The sequence below is a fragment of the Oncorhynchus gorbuscha genome, unplaced genomic scaffold, assembly GCF_021184085.1.
Source record: "Oncorhynchus gorbuscha isolate QuinsamMale2020 ecotype Even-year unplaced genomic scaffold, OgorEven_v1.0 Un_scaffold_1115, whole genome shotgun sequence".
NCBI lineage: Eukaryota > Metazoa > Chordata > Actinopteri > Salmoniformes > Salmonidae > Oncorhynchus > Oncorhynchus gorbuscha.
In genome coordinates, this window is record NW_025745990.1 from 153,401 (window position 1) to 167,500 (window position 14,100).

The 14,100-nt window shown below is 47.7% G+C and overlaps 1 protein-coding gene and 1 non-coding gene across 2 annotated transcripts in view; both read right to left on the bottom strand.

Annotated features, from left to right (window-relative positions):
* Nucleotides 1-1,721: 1,721 nt before the first annotated feature.
* LOC124021434 (putative oxidoreductase GLYR1) overlaps nt 1,722-14,100 on the bottom strand; it is a 26,360-nt gene continuing 13,981 nt past the window's right edge. The window contains 10 exon segments of the mRNA XM_046336622.1: nt 1,722-1,958; nt 3,494-3,618; nt 5,401-5,580; nt 5,814-5,976; nt 7,692-7,793; nt 9,090-9,170; nt 9,172-9,201; nt 9,452-9,551; nt 10,691-10,764; nt 13,062-13,112. Coding sequence (XP_046192578.1) covers nt 1,884-1,958; nt 3,494-3,618; nt 5,401-5,580; nt 5,814-5,976; nt 7,692-7,793; nt 9,090-9,170; nt 9,172-9,201; nt 9,452-9,551; nt 10,691-10,764; nt 13,062-13,112 — 981 coding nt within the window. The 3' untranslated portion in view covers nt 1,722-1,883.
* On the bottom strand, nt 10,136-10,219 carry LOC124021441. The gene has a single exon (XR_006836237.1). It is a non-coding gene; the product is annotated as a small nucleolar RNA SNORD35 (small nucleolar RNA).

The following is a 14,100-nucleotide window of genomic DNA, read 5'->3' on the forward strand; positions in this document are numbered from 1 at the left end:
AATAAAAACAGGTCGCTAAGCAACGTGGTTCCTAAACATACATGTACAATAAAAACAGGTCGCTAAGCAACGTGGTTCCTAAACATACATGTACAGTAAAAACAGGTCGCTAAGCAAGGTGGTTCCTAAACATACATGTACAATAAAAACAGGTCGCTAAGCAACGTGGTTCCTAAACATACATGTACAATAAAAACAGGTCGCTAAGCAACGTGGTTCCTAAACATACATGTACAATAAAAACAGGTCGCTAAGCAACGTGGTTCCTAAACATACATGTACAATAAAAACAGGTCGCTAAGCAACGTGGTTCCTAAACATACATGTACAATAAAAAGTGATCAACTTGCCTGTCGTTAATAATGTTAAGACCACTGCATGGGTTTAAACACCATCACATTAATGTCCCGGGATTCATCACAAATGGCACCCTATTCCCTATCTAGAGCACTACTTTTGACCAGAGTTCTGGTCTAAAGTGGTTCACTATAAAAGGGGAGTAGGGTGCCATTTGGGATGAATCTCGGTTAGAAGAAGGATGAAGTCAATTACTGTATTACAAAGCATCAGAATAACCTTAATTAATATAACCTTAAGGGGGCAGGTTCTCTAACAGGCTAGAACACAACAAAACAAAAAACACTGTTCCGATTCAGACAACTACGGAAACAACTCCAGGCCAAACTGCACCAAAAGAGAAGTAGAATAGAGGAGCTCTAGAGCGTCTAAAAATAAATAAATACATGTCAGAAGATTGAATGGATCCAATGTTAAGGCAATGCAGTGGCATTATTCCTCTTGGTGCTTTTATCAAGTCTCTACCCTCCTTTTAAAAGATCATAACAGCTTTATACGTTTAGATTAAATCCTGGACATTCTAATTAAAGACGACATTTTCACACACAGAATTAAATAAAAATGCAGAGAAAGAGGTGATAAAGAGGTGATAAATGAATCCCTGCCCCGTGCAGCTTCAAAACCCACCCGACAGCAAACAGGCAATGTGTCGCGTTCCACTAGTGAACATCTTACCGTGGGGTCAGCAATGGAGACGCTTCCCAAAATCTGTTCCCGAACACCCTGCACAGTGCTTCACCATCATTGACCAACACCAACGACAACAAAACCAAGATGTGGGCGAGGAGGGAAGCTACCTTCTGTGGACCATTCTTCTAGAATTATTACAACCCTCAGTCAGTGCAGTGTTCCAGGTGAACTAGTTAGAGGTTCCCATCACGTTACCGGGAAGGAATAGCTGCCTCCCAGATGACATACTATTCCCCGTGTAGGTGCACTACTTCTGACCTGAGCCCTTATGTGCCCTGATTCTGCAGAGTTGGGTATTCAGCTTCATTCACGAGGAAATCGTGGACCCTGGTCAAAAGTAGTGTACCATGTAGGAAATAGGATGGCATTTGGGAAGTACACCAATATCTCTGGTGCAAAAATAATGAATAAAACGGGAATAAAAATGTATAAAAAGATAAGTGTGGTCCAGAGAGGAGGACAGGGGGAGAGGAGAGAAGGACAGGGGGAGAGGAGAGAAGGACAGGGGGAGAGGAGAGAAGGACAGGGGGAGAGGAGAGAAGGACAGGGGGAGAGGAGAGAAGGACAGGGGGAGAGGAGAGAAGGACAGGGGAGAGGAGAGAAGGACAGGGGAGAGGAGAGAAGGACAGGGGAGAGGACGGGTCGGGGTGAGAGGACGGGTCGGGGGAGAGGACGGGACAGGGGGAGAGGACAGGACAGGGGGAGAGGACGGGACATGGGGAGAGGACGGGACAGGGGAGAGGACGGGACAGGGGAGAGGACGGGACAGGGGAGAGGAAGGGTACGAGGACGGGTCGGGGGAGAGGACAGGTCGGGGGAGAGGCTCTTCAGGAGGTTTAGTGAATGTAGGCTCTGTAGACAGCTGACATGTCGTTGTCTGACTGGTCCAGCGCTTTAGCCCTCTTGTAGACCTACAGACAGAGAGAAAACCATGGTAAATATGTATAAAGAAGTAACATTGTCGTAAAGTGAGACAAAACATACAACTTTATTGTTCACGGAAACAGAATTTGGTCCAAAGAATAGGAGAGGTGTTCCAGAAGAAACCATCTCACTGGATGAGAAAACAGATGGTCTTGTAGCAGGTCTGGTTCTGCTCTGGGAAACATGAGGTTTTGATCAGTGTCTGAGTCCCAGGGCTTCGTGTCCCTCAGTAAGAGTGAACAGAGAATCAATACCAGAAGTACTGGATGCCTGACACTCTGGTGTTCCCACAGCGCCAGGTTAGGAACCCGTGTTCCCACAGCGCCAGGTTAGGAACCCGTGTTCCCACAGCGCCAGGTTAGGAACCCGTGTTCCCACAGCGACAGGTTAGGAACCCGTGTTCCCACAGCGCCAGGTTAGGAACCCGTGTTCCCACAGCGCCAGGTTATTATATATCAGTTAGTAATGTTGACATATGTTCACCTTATGCAGGTTAACAATATGGGTAAAATGTCTGTGGACATTCATTCCATCTGAAACAGCGAACACTGAACCCGAACCGGCTGCCCGTGCGCCAGCAGGCATACGTTTATTATGTCCCCCTACACCAAACCTGATCACAACACGCAGGTTCAAATATCAAAACAAACTCTGAACCAATGATATTAATTTGGGGACAGGTCGAAAAGCATTAAACATGTATGGCTATTTAGCGAGATGGGAGACGCAGGACTGCCTCCCCCATCTCCTCATTGGTTTATAGAAGCAGGACTGCCTCCCCCATCTCCTCATTGGTTTATAGCTAAATAGGACAAATTAGCTAGCAACAGCAAGCTATCTAAATAGGACAAATTAGCTAGCAACAGCAAGCTATCTAAATAGGACAAATTAGCTAGCAACAGCAAGCTAACTAAATAGGACAAATTAGCTAGCAACAGCAAGCTAACTAAATAGGACAAATTAGCTAGCAACAGCAAGCTAACTAAATAGGACAAATTAGCTAGCAACAGCAAGCTAACTAAATAGGACAAATTAGCTAGCAACAGCAAGCTAACTAAATAGGACAAATTAGCTAGCAACAGCAAGCTAACTAAATAGGACAAATTAGCTAGCAACAGCAAGCTAACTAAATAGGACAAATTAGCTAGCAACAGCAAGCTAACAAGCTAAATTGCCATACACGTTTAATGCTTTCGACATGTCCCCAAATTAACTTCATTGGTTCAGAGTTTGTTTTGATATTTTAACCTGCATGTCGTGATCGCGTTTGGTGTAGGGGGACAAATTAAATGTTTGCACGCTGGCACACGGACGCAGCCGGTTCGGGTTCGGTGTTAGCCCTTGGCATCGCAGACGCTGGTTGACGGACACGAGCAGTGTGGGTGCAATAATTGAATAACATGGATTTCAAAACGTATCTTGCGACGCTCGCGTGTCCGGTCCGCATCTAAGATCTACCTCCAATGCCATTTGAAATCTCATTGGCGGCCATTTTGTGTGTGTCAATCCAACAACGTCTTACCTCATTGGCTGCTGCAGCCATAGGAGTCGGGTGATTGGCTGTGTCGCCCATGGAGATGGCTAGCCTCAGATCCTTCTGAATGTGTTTCAAATAGTAGTCTGGTTTGAAGTTGCCCTGTAGGATATCTGGAGAGATCGGGGGGGGGGGCTCATCATTACCAGTGGAGATGTAATGAAACAAATGAACCATGTTGAATAGTTTAAATCATAGACGAGGAAGGGATTTACAACATGTACCGATCAGGGGAACTTCTGTAATAGTCAGTACTGGGACATCTTTTACTAAACGAGTGAATCTTTTAGGGGTAACACTGGCCCCAAACAGGACACGTTTTAACTAGGCAAGTCAGTTAAGAACAAAGTCTTATTGTCAATGACGGTCTACCCCTCCCCTAACCCGGACTACCCCTCCCCTAACCCGGCCTACCCCTCCCCTAACCCGGCCTACCCCTCCCCTAACCCGGACTACCCCTCCCCTAACCCGGACTACCCCTCCCCCTAACCCGGACTACCCCTCCCCTAACCCGGACTACCCCTCCCCTAACCCGGACTACCCCTCCCCTAACCCGGACTACCCCTCCCCAACCCGGACTACCCCTCCCCTAACCCGGACTACCCCTCCCCTAACCCGGACTACCCCTCCCCTAACCCGGACTACCCCTCCCCTAACCCGGACTACCCCTCCCCTAACCCGGACGACGCTGGGCCAATTCTGCCCCACCCTATGGGACTCTCAATCACGGCAGTTGTGATACAGCCCGGGATTGAACCAGGGTCTGTAGTGAAGCCTCTAGCACATTGCTTGTGCAAGTGTTGAATTCACTATGCTCATAGTTTCCAACTTGCCACTGGTCTAAAGTAGGGCACTATATAGGGAATAGGGCTCCGGTCTAAAGTAGGGCACTATATAGGGAATAGGGCTCCGGTCTAAAGTAGGGCACTATATAGGGAATAGGGCTCCGGTCTAAAGTAGGGCACTATATAGGGAATAGGGCTCCGGTCTAAAGTAGGGCACTATATAGGGAATAGGGCTGTAGTATAAAGCAGCGCCTTTAGTTTCTGACTCAGCAGCGCCTTTAGTTTCTGACTCAGCAGCGCCTTTAGTTTCTGACTCAGCAGCGCCTTTAGTTTCTGACTCAGCAGCGCCTTTAGTTTCTGACTCAGCAGCGCCTTTAGTTTCTGACTCAGCAGCGCCTTTAGTTTCTGACTCAGCAGCGCCTTTAGTTTCTGACTCAGCAGCGCCTTTAGTTTCTGACTCAGCAGCGCCTTTAGTTTCTGACTCAGCAGCGCCTTTAGTTTCTGACTCAGCAGCGCCTTTAGTTTCTGACTCAGCAGCGCCTTTAGTTTCTGACTCAGCAGCGCCTTTAGTTTCTGACTCAGCAGCGCCTTTAGTTTCTGACTCAGCAGCGCCTTTAGTTTCTGACTCAGCAGCGCCTTTAGTTTCTGACTCAGCAGCGCCTTTAGTTTCTGACTCAGCAGCGCCTTTAGTTTCTGACTCAGCAGCGCCTTTAGTTTCTGACTCAGCAGCGCCTTTAGTTTCTGACTCAGCAGCGCCTTTAGTTTCTGACTCAGCAGCGCCTTTAGTTTCTGACTCAGCAGCGCCTTTAGTTTCTGACTCAGCAGCGCCTTTAGTTTCTGACTCAGCAGCGCCTTTAGTTTCTGACTCAGCAGCGCCTTTAGTTTCTGACTCAGCAGCGCCTTTAGTTTCTGACTCAGCAGCGCCTTTAGTTTCTGACTCAGCAGCGCCTTTAGTTTCTGACTCAGCAGCGCCTTTAGTTTCTGACTCAGCAGCGCCTTTAGTTTCTGACTCAGCAGCGCCTTTAGTTTCTGACTCAGCAGCGCCTTTAGTTTCTGACTCAGCAGCGCCTTTAGTTTCTGACTCAGCAGCGCCTTTAGTTTCTGACTCACTCTGGCATTTTTGGTCCACGAAGGTGCTGGCCATCTGACCCTGAGACAGGATGTCCAGGAAGGTATGCTGTGATTGGCCTGTGGCCTGGGCTAGGGTCAGCCCCTCGGCGATGGTTGCCATGAAGCTTCCCTGTACCATGTTGAGGATCAGCATCATCCTCGCTGCGTTACCCACCTCACCTGATAACACACACACACACACACACACACACACACACACACACACACACACACACACACACACACACACACACACACACACACACACACACACACACACACACACACACACACACACACACACACACACACACACACACACACACACACACACGTTAGCCTGCTTCACCTGATAACACGCAGGAAATTGGATAGCCCTGGGATAAGACACTCTTAAAACTCAAACCATCTACCTAGGAAGAATGAGGTCTTGCCCATGGCCTGGAAACAGGAGCTGCAGTCTTCATAGACCGTCCTGTCTCCGGCCGCTAGGATGACCAGCATGCCCTCGTTAGATACCTGCTGGCTCCCAGCCACAGGAGCCTCCAGGAAGCGGCCGCCCCGCGACGATATCACCTGATGACAGATGGAGACAGGAACCAATCAGACAGTGGTGTGGCAGTAGAGGAGCCAATGAGAGAGCATAGGATAAGACGATTGATGATGTAATGACAGTAGCCAATGGGAGAGTGATGATGACCTAGCGACAGTGGGAGTAGCATACACCTGGAATCACAAGCTGTGTGTGTGTATACCTGCAAGAGCTCTGTGTGTGTGTGTGTACCTGCGAGAGCTCTGTGTGTGTGTGTGTGTGTACCTGCGAGAGCTCTGTGTGTGTGTGTGTGTGTGTGTGTGTGTGTGTGTGTGTGTGTGTGTGTGTGTGTGTGTGTGTGTGTGTGTGTGTGTGTGTGTGTGTGTGTGTGTGTGTGTGTGTGTGTGTGTGTGTGTGTGTGTGTGTGTGTGTGTGTGTGTGTGTGTGTGTGTGTGTGTGTGTGTGTGTGTGTGTATACCTGCGAGAGCTCTGTGTGTGTGTGTGTGTGTGTGTGTGTATACCTGCGAGAGCTCTGTGTGTGTGTGTGTATACCTGCAAGAGCTCTGTGTGTGTATACCTGCAAGAGCTCTGTGTGTGTGTGCCTGCAAGAGCTCTGTGTGTGTGTGTGTATACCTGCAAGAGCTCTGTGTGTGTATACCTGCAAGAGCTCTGTGTGTGTGTGCCTGCAAGAGCTCTGTGTGTGTGTGTGTATACCTGCAAGAGCTCTGTGTGTGTATACCTGCAAGAGCTCTGTGTGTGTATACCTGCAAGAGCTCTGTGTGTGTATACCTGCAAGAGCTCTGTGTGTGTATACCTGCAAGAGCTCTGTGTGTGTGTGTGTATGTATACCTGTGAGAGCTCTGTGTGTGTATACCTGCAAGAGCTCTATGTGTGTATACCTGCGAGAGCTCTGTGTGTGTGTGTGTGTGTGTGTGTGTATACCTGTGCAAGCTCTGTGTGTGTATACCTGTGCGAGCTCTGTGTGTGTGTATGCCTGCGCGAGCTCTGTGTGTGTGTGTGTGTGTATGCCTGCGCGAGCTCTGTGTGTGTGTATGTATACCTGTGAGAGCTCTGTGTGTGTATACCTGCGAGAGCTCTGTGTGTGTATACCTGCGAGAGCTCTGTGTGTGTGTGTGTGTGTGTGTACCTGCGCGAGCTCTGTGTGTGTGTATGCCTGCGCGAGCTCTGTGTGTGTGTGTATGCCTGCGCGAGCTCTGTGTGTGTGTGTATGCCTGCGCGAGCTCTGTGTGTGTGTGTATGCCTGCGCGAGCTCTGTGTGTGTGTGTGTGTGTGTGTGTGTGTGTGTGTGTATGCCTGCGCGAGCTCTGTGTGTGTGTGTGTGTGTGTGTGTATGCCTGCGCGAGCTCTGTGTGTGTGTGTGTGTGTGTGTGTGTGTATGCCTGCGCGAGCTCTGTGTGTGTGTGTGTGTATGCCTGCGCGAGCTCTGTGTGTGTGTGTATGCCCGCGCGAGCTCTGTGTGTGTGTGTATGCCCGTGAGAGCTCTGTGTGTGTGTATACCCGTGAGAGCTCTGTGTGTGTGTATACCCGTGAGAGCTCTGTGTGTGTGTATACCCGTGAGAGCTCTGTGTGTGTATACCCGTGAGAGCTCTGTGTGTGTGTATACCCGTGAGAGCTCTGTGTGTGTGTATACCTGCGCAAGCTCTGTGTGTGTGTATACCTGCGCAAGCTCTGTGTGTGTGTATACCTGTGCGAGCTCTGTGTGTGTGTATACCTGTGCGAGCTCTGTGTGTGTGTATACCTGTGAGAGCTCTGTGATGGTCTCTGGATCCACGGTAGACATCTCTACGTAACATTTCCCTGGCCTGATGCCCTGGAGCACTCCACTGGGACCCAGCACCAACTGGCAAAGAGAGAGAACAGAGAGAGAGAACAGAGAGAGAGAACAGAGAGAGAGAACAGAGAGAGAGAACAGAGAGAGAGAACAGAGAGAGAGAACAGAGAGAGAGAACAGAGAGAGAGAACAGAGAGAGAGAACAGAGAGAGAGAACAGAGAGAGAGAACAGAGAGAGAGAACAGAGAGAGAGAACAGAGAGAGAGAACAGAGAGAGAGAAGAGAGAGGAGAGAGAGAACAGAGAGAGAGAACAGAGAGAGAGAACAGAGAGGAGAGAGAGAGAGAGAGAGGAGAGAGGAGAGAGAGGAGAGAGAGGAGAGAGAGGGGTATTAACAGTCATACGTTGTGAGATAAATTAGTCACTGCAGTCAGAACTAAAAGGCATTACAATACTTATCACACCAAGCTCAATACCATCAGCAACATGGCAGCCAGTCTGTTTAGAATATCTCACTCTCTCACCTGCCTGGAAATCTGGCCTGACTACACACATACAAACATCTCACTCTCTCACTGGCCTGACTACACACATACAAACATCTCACTCTCTCACTGGCCTGACTACACACATACAAACATCTCACTCTCTCACTGGCCTGACTACACACATACAAACATCTCACTCTCTCACTGGCCTGACTACACACATACAAACATCTCACTCTCTCACCTGCCTGGAAATCTGGCCTGACAACACACATACAAACATCTCACTCTCTCACCTGCCTGGAAATCTGGCCTGACTACACACATACAAACATCTCACTCTCTCACCTGCCTGGAAATCTGGCCTGACTACACACATACAAACATCTCACTCTCACACCTGCCTGGAAATCTGGCCTGACTACACACATACAAACATCTCACTCTCTCACCTGCCTGGAAATCTGGCCTGACTACACACATACAAACATCTCACTCTCTCACCTGCCTGGAAATCTGGCCTGACTACACACATACAAACATCTCACTCTCACACCTGCCTGGAAATCTGGCCTGACTACACACATACAAACATCTCACTCTCTCACCTGCCTGGAAATCTGGCCTGACTACACACATACAAACATCTCATCTGCCTGGAAATCTGGCCTGACTACACACATACAAACATCTCACTCTCTCACCTGCCTGGAAATCTGGCCTGACTACACACATACAAACATCTCACTCTCTCACCTGCCTGGAAATCTGGCCTGACTACACACATACAAACATCTCACTCTCTCACCTGCCTGGAAATCTGGCCTGACTACACACGTACAAACATCGTCTGTTGAGATGTTTCCTTAGTTACTTACATCCCTGGCAGCCTTGGGGTCTGAGACGCAGGAGAAGGTGATGTCACACATGGAGACCACCTCCGCTGGGGTCCGCCCCAGCCCTGGCCCCCTCCTGAATGAACAGGTCACACTGCAGCGGGAAGACAACAGGAACAAGGCAGGAAGTGAGCTCACAGGAAGTGATGTCACAACAGGACGTAGGTCAAAATCAGCACCAAACCCAAACGTTGTTACTTTACATTATAAATAAATGATTTTTTTTTTGCATAAAATAAAATACTGTACCAAATAACTGTGGTTTAAATAATAATAGTTTTTGACGGAATCACAGGAGTAAATTCTGTATCGTATTTTCTCACATGTTGGTTGTCTTGTGGTACCTTTTCTACTGTGCGATTCCACACTGTAACGATGTGGCCCATCTTTAACAGGTTGGACACGATTCCGCTACCCATAAGCCCCAGCCCCAGGAACCCTATCCTGTAAAGGAAAGACAAGTTTACATTTTTATTCCTTTTCTTAATGGACAAAAAAAAAAACTGGGGCCAGGATTCAGTCATAGAGCTGGTCTAGGATCAGGTCCCCCCTGTCCATGTAATCTAATAGGACCAGTATTCAGTCATACAGCTGGTCTAGGATCAGGTCCCCCCTGTCCATGTAATCTAATAGGACCAGTATTCAGTCATACAGCTGGTCTAGGATCAGGTCCCCCTGTCCATGTAATCTAATAGGACCAGTATTCAGTCATACAGCTGGTCTAGGATCAGGTCCCCCCTGTCCATGTAATCTAATAGGACCAGTATTCAGTCATACAGCTGGTCTAGGATCAGGTCCACCCTGTCCATGTAATCTAATAGGACCAGTATTCAGTCATACAGCTGGTCTAGGATCAGGTCCACCCTGTCCATGTAATCTAATAGGACCAGTATTCAGTCATAGAGCTGGTCTAGGATCAGGTAATGTAAAAGGGAAATCTGAGGCCCAATCAGCACAGTGTGTAAATACAGATCCTGGTCCACTATATGGGTGTAGCAGGTGACCAACACGTCACTCCATCAGCAAGTTACACTGCAGCAGAGTTGACTAGGGGACGTTTCGTCAACGCCACAACGGCTTGGAAGACCGCCGTGAGGAAAACATCACTTGCAGCAGAGTTGACTAGGGGACGTTTCGTCAACGCCACAACGGCTTGGAAGACCGCCGTGAGAAAAACATCACTTGCAGCAGAGTTGACTAGGGGACGTTTCGTCAACGCCACAACGGCTTGGAAGACCGCCGTGAGAAAAACATCACTTGCAGCAGAGTTGATTTTATTCCATTCCTTGTTAATACACACAGAGTGAACAGCCTGTATTACTGATGGAATATAGGAGAGACATGGAGATAATACAGTTATATATATTACTGGGAGTGATACTGTTACGCACACACACACACACATGCATATACACACACACACACACACACACAATGACTTAAATGTAATGTAAATGTAACACACACACACACACACACACACACACACACACACACACACACACACACACACACACACACACACACACACACACACACACACACACACACATACATACATACATACATACAGCATCTCCTACCGTTTGTCTGTGGGAGTAATACTGCCATTGATGGCAGTGCTGTCTGCAGCTTGGATAGACGTTGACCTCGTGTCCTGTACAGACCAAACAAAAACACCACCGTCATTTTAACAGGCGCATCGAGAGTAGAAACATACTGTATCTACTGGGTCTTACTATCTGATCTAGTACTTGCTGTCTGGATGAGAGTTCCCGACCACAGAGGAGAACAAACATACTGTATCTACTGGGTCTTACTATCTGATCTAGTACTTGCTGTCTGGATGAAAATAAATGCCATTCAGTATGTGTATGTAGGAAGCACCACAGGGCTCTGTGGTATAAATAGTCTTCCTCAGAGTGAAGACTGAAACCAAGGACATACATTCATGTGATAAATATACACACGTCTGAAACACACATGCAAAACCAACACTGGTAGTAGCCAGCTGTACCTCTACATAACATACACCTCCATCTGTACCCCTCTACATAACATACACCTCCACCCCTCTACATAACATACACCTCCATCCCTCTACATAACATACACCTCCATCCCTCTACATAACATACACCTCCACCCCTCTACATAACATACACCTCCATCTGTACCCCTCTACATAACATACACCTCCACCCCTCTACATAACATACACCTCCACCCTCTACATAACATACACCTCCACCTCTACATAACATACACCTCCACCTCTACATAACATACACCTCCACCTCTACATAACATACACCTCCACCTCTACATAACATACACCTCCACCTCTACATAACATACACCTCCACCTCTACATAACATACACCTCCACCTCTACATAACATACACCTCCACCCCTCTACATAACATACACCTCCACCCCTCTACATAACATACACCTCCACCCCTCTACATAACATACACCTCCACCCCTCTACATAACATACACCTCCACCCCTCTACATAACATACACCTCCACCCCTCTACATAACATACACCTCCACCCCTCTACATAACATACACCTCCACCCCTCTACATAACATACCCTCCACCCTCTACATAACATACACCTCCACCCCTCTACATAACATACACCTCCACCCCTCTACATAACATACACCTCCACCCCTCTACTGTACCCCCACCCCTCTACATAACATACACCTCCAGCTGTACCCCTCTACATAACATACACCTCCAGCTGTACCCCTCTACATAACATACACCTCCAGCTGTACCCCTCTACATAACATACACCTCCAGCTGTACCCCTCTACATAACATACACCTCCAGCTGTACCTCTCTTTATAACATACACCTCCATCTGTACCCCGCTACATAACATACACCTCCATCTGTACCCCTACATAACATACACCTCCAGCTGTACCCCTCTACATAACATACACCTCCATCTGTACCCCTCTACATAACATACACCTCCATCTGTACCCCTCTACATAACATACACCTCCATCTGTACCCCTCTACATAACATACACCTCCATCTGTACCCCTCTACATAACATACACCTCCATCTGTACCCCTCTACATAACATACACCTCCATCTGTACCCCTACATAACATACACCTCCATCTGTACCCCTCTACATAACATACACCTCCATCTGTACCCCTCTACATAACATACACCTCCATCTGTACCCCTCTACATAACATACACCTCCATCTGTACCCCTCTACATAACATACACCTCCATCTGTACCCCTCTACATAACATACACCTCCATCTGTACCCCTCTACATAACATACACCTCCATCTGTACCCCGCTACATAACATACACCTCCATCTGTACCCCTCTACATAACATACACCTCCATCTGTACCCCTCTACATAACATACACCTCCATCTGTACCCCTCTACATAACATACACCTCCACCTCTACATAACATACACCTCCAGCTGTACCTCTACATAACATACACCTCCAGCTGCACCTCCTAAGGCGAGCCAAAGTAGACTCAGACAGCAAATAGAGAATGGTACCGTGAGTGAGTGAAGAGGTCAAGCATTAAGACTGTCACAATTGGCACCCTATTCCCTATATAGACTGTCACAATTGCCACCCTATTCCCTATATAGACTGTCACAATTGGCACCCTATTCCCTATATAGACTGTCACAATTGGCACCCTATTCCCTATATAGACTGTCACAATTGGCACCCTATTCCCCATATAGACGGACACAATTGGCACCATATTCCCCATATAGACGGTCACAATTGGCACCCTATTCCCTATATAGACGGACACAATTGGCACCCTATTCCCTATATAGACGGTCACAATTGGCACCCTATTCCCTAGGGAAGAACCCAGGGCCCTAATTACAGGAGCCATTTGAGACAGACTGCTTGCTCACCTCCTCAACGATCTTCAGGCGTTTACTGATCGGCTCCATAGACGAGGCAGGCTGAGGAGGGGAGAGGAAAAGGTTCAACGGACAGACATTAGTTTACACACAAACAAACACTGGTGCTAATGCTAACGTCCCCTTAAAACCAGCACACTGGATGCATCCCAAAACAGCACTGCGTTCCCTTTATAGTGCACTACTGGTGACCAGGGCCCAGACGGGGCTTTGGCCAAACGTAGCCATTCACTCACTGACTAAACAGAGACACTTTTTATTCCCAGTTCTGGTGGTGTCGTTGAACGGCTAAGCTAATGCTAGCTAGGGTTTGTAGCAGGCTGCTAGGCCTGCTTTGGTAACACAGACGAGGACGGTGTGATTTCACTAATTCAGTTTTCGAGTTGATTCATCCAATTCAAGGAGGAAGTAGAAAACGAGAGGGGGATTTATATTTTTAAAATATATATTTTTAAATAGTTTTATACACATACAGAGTTGCTAACTTTCCACCCGAGCTGTGTTATGGAGCGTCTTCTTGAGTTTGTGTAAATTCACTCTGAATCTCCCTCAGACAATATACATAGTCTGTGTGTGTGTGTGTGTGTGTGTGTGTGTGTGTGTGTGTGTGTGTGTGTGTGTGTGTGTGTGTGTGTGACTATAGCGGAGGTGTCAAACCCACTTTCCCCAGGAGCCGCATTCAATCTCCCACCAGTTCCGGAGGGCCGCAATGAAAATGTAGAAATGATCCTCTGTCAAAATGTGCCAAAATAGTCCTCTATCCATCATTTTTGGGGAAATTTGATGCTTCCTGACTGTCTAGACGTTGGAGGTTTGTGCTGTACTAGTAGTTTCTGGTGTACTAGTAGTTTCTGGTGTACTAGTAGTTTCTGGTGTACTAGTAGTTTCTGCTGTGTGACTAGACGTTGGCGGTTTGTGCTGTACTAAAATAAGGCAAGGCATTATGGAACTCAAGAGTGCATAGTGTTGCCTGAGGGGGAGATTCAGAGTGCATAGTGTTGCCCGAGGAGGGGGAGATCCGGAGTGCATA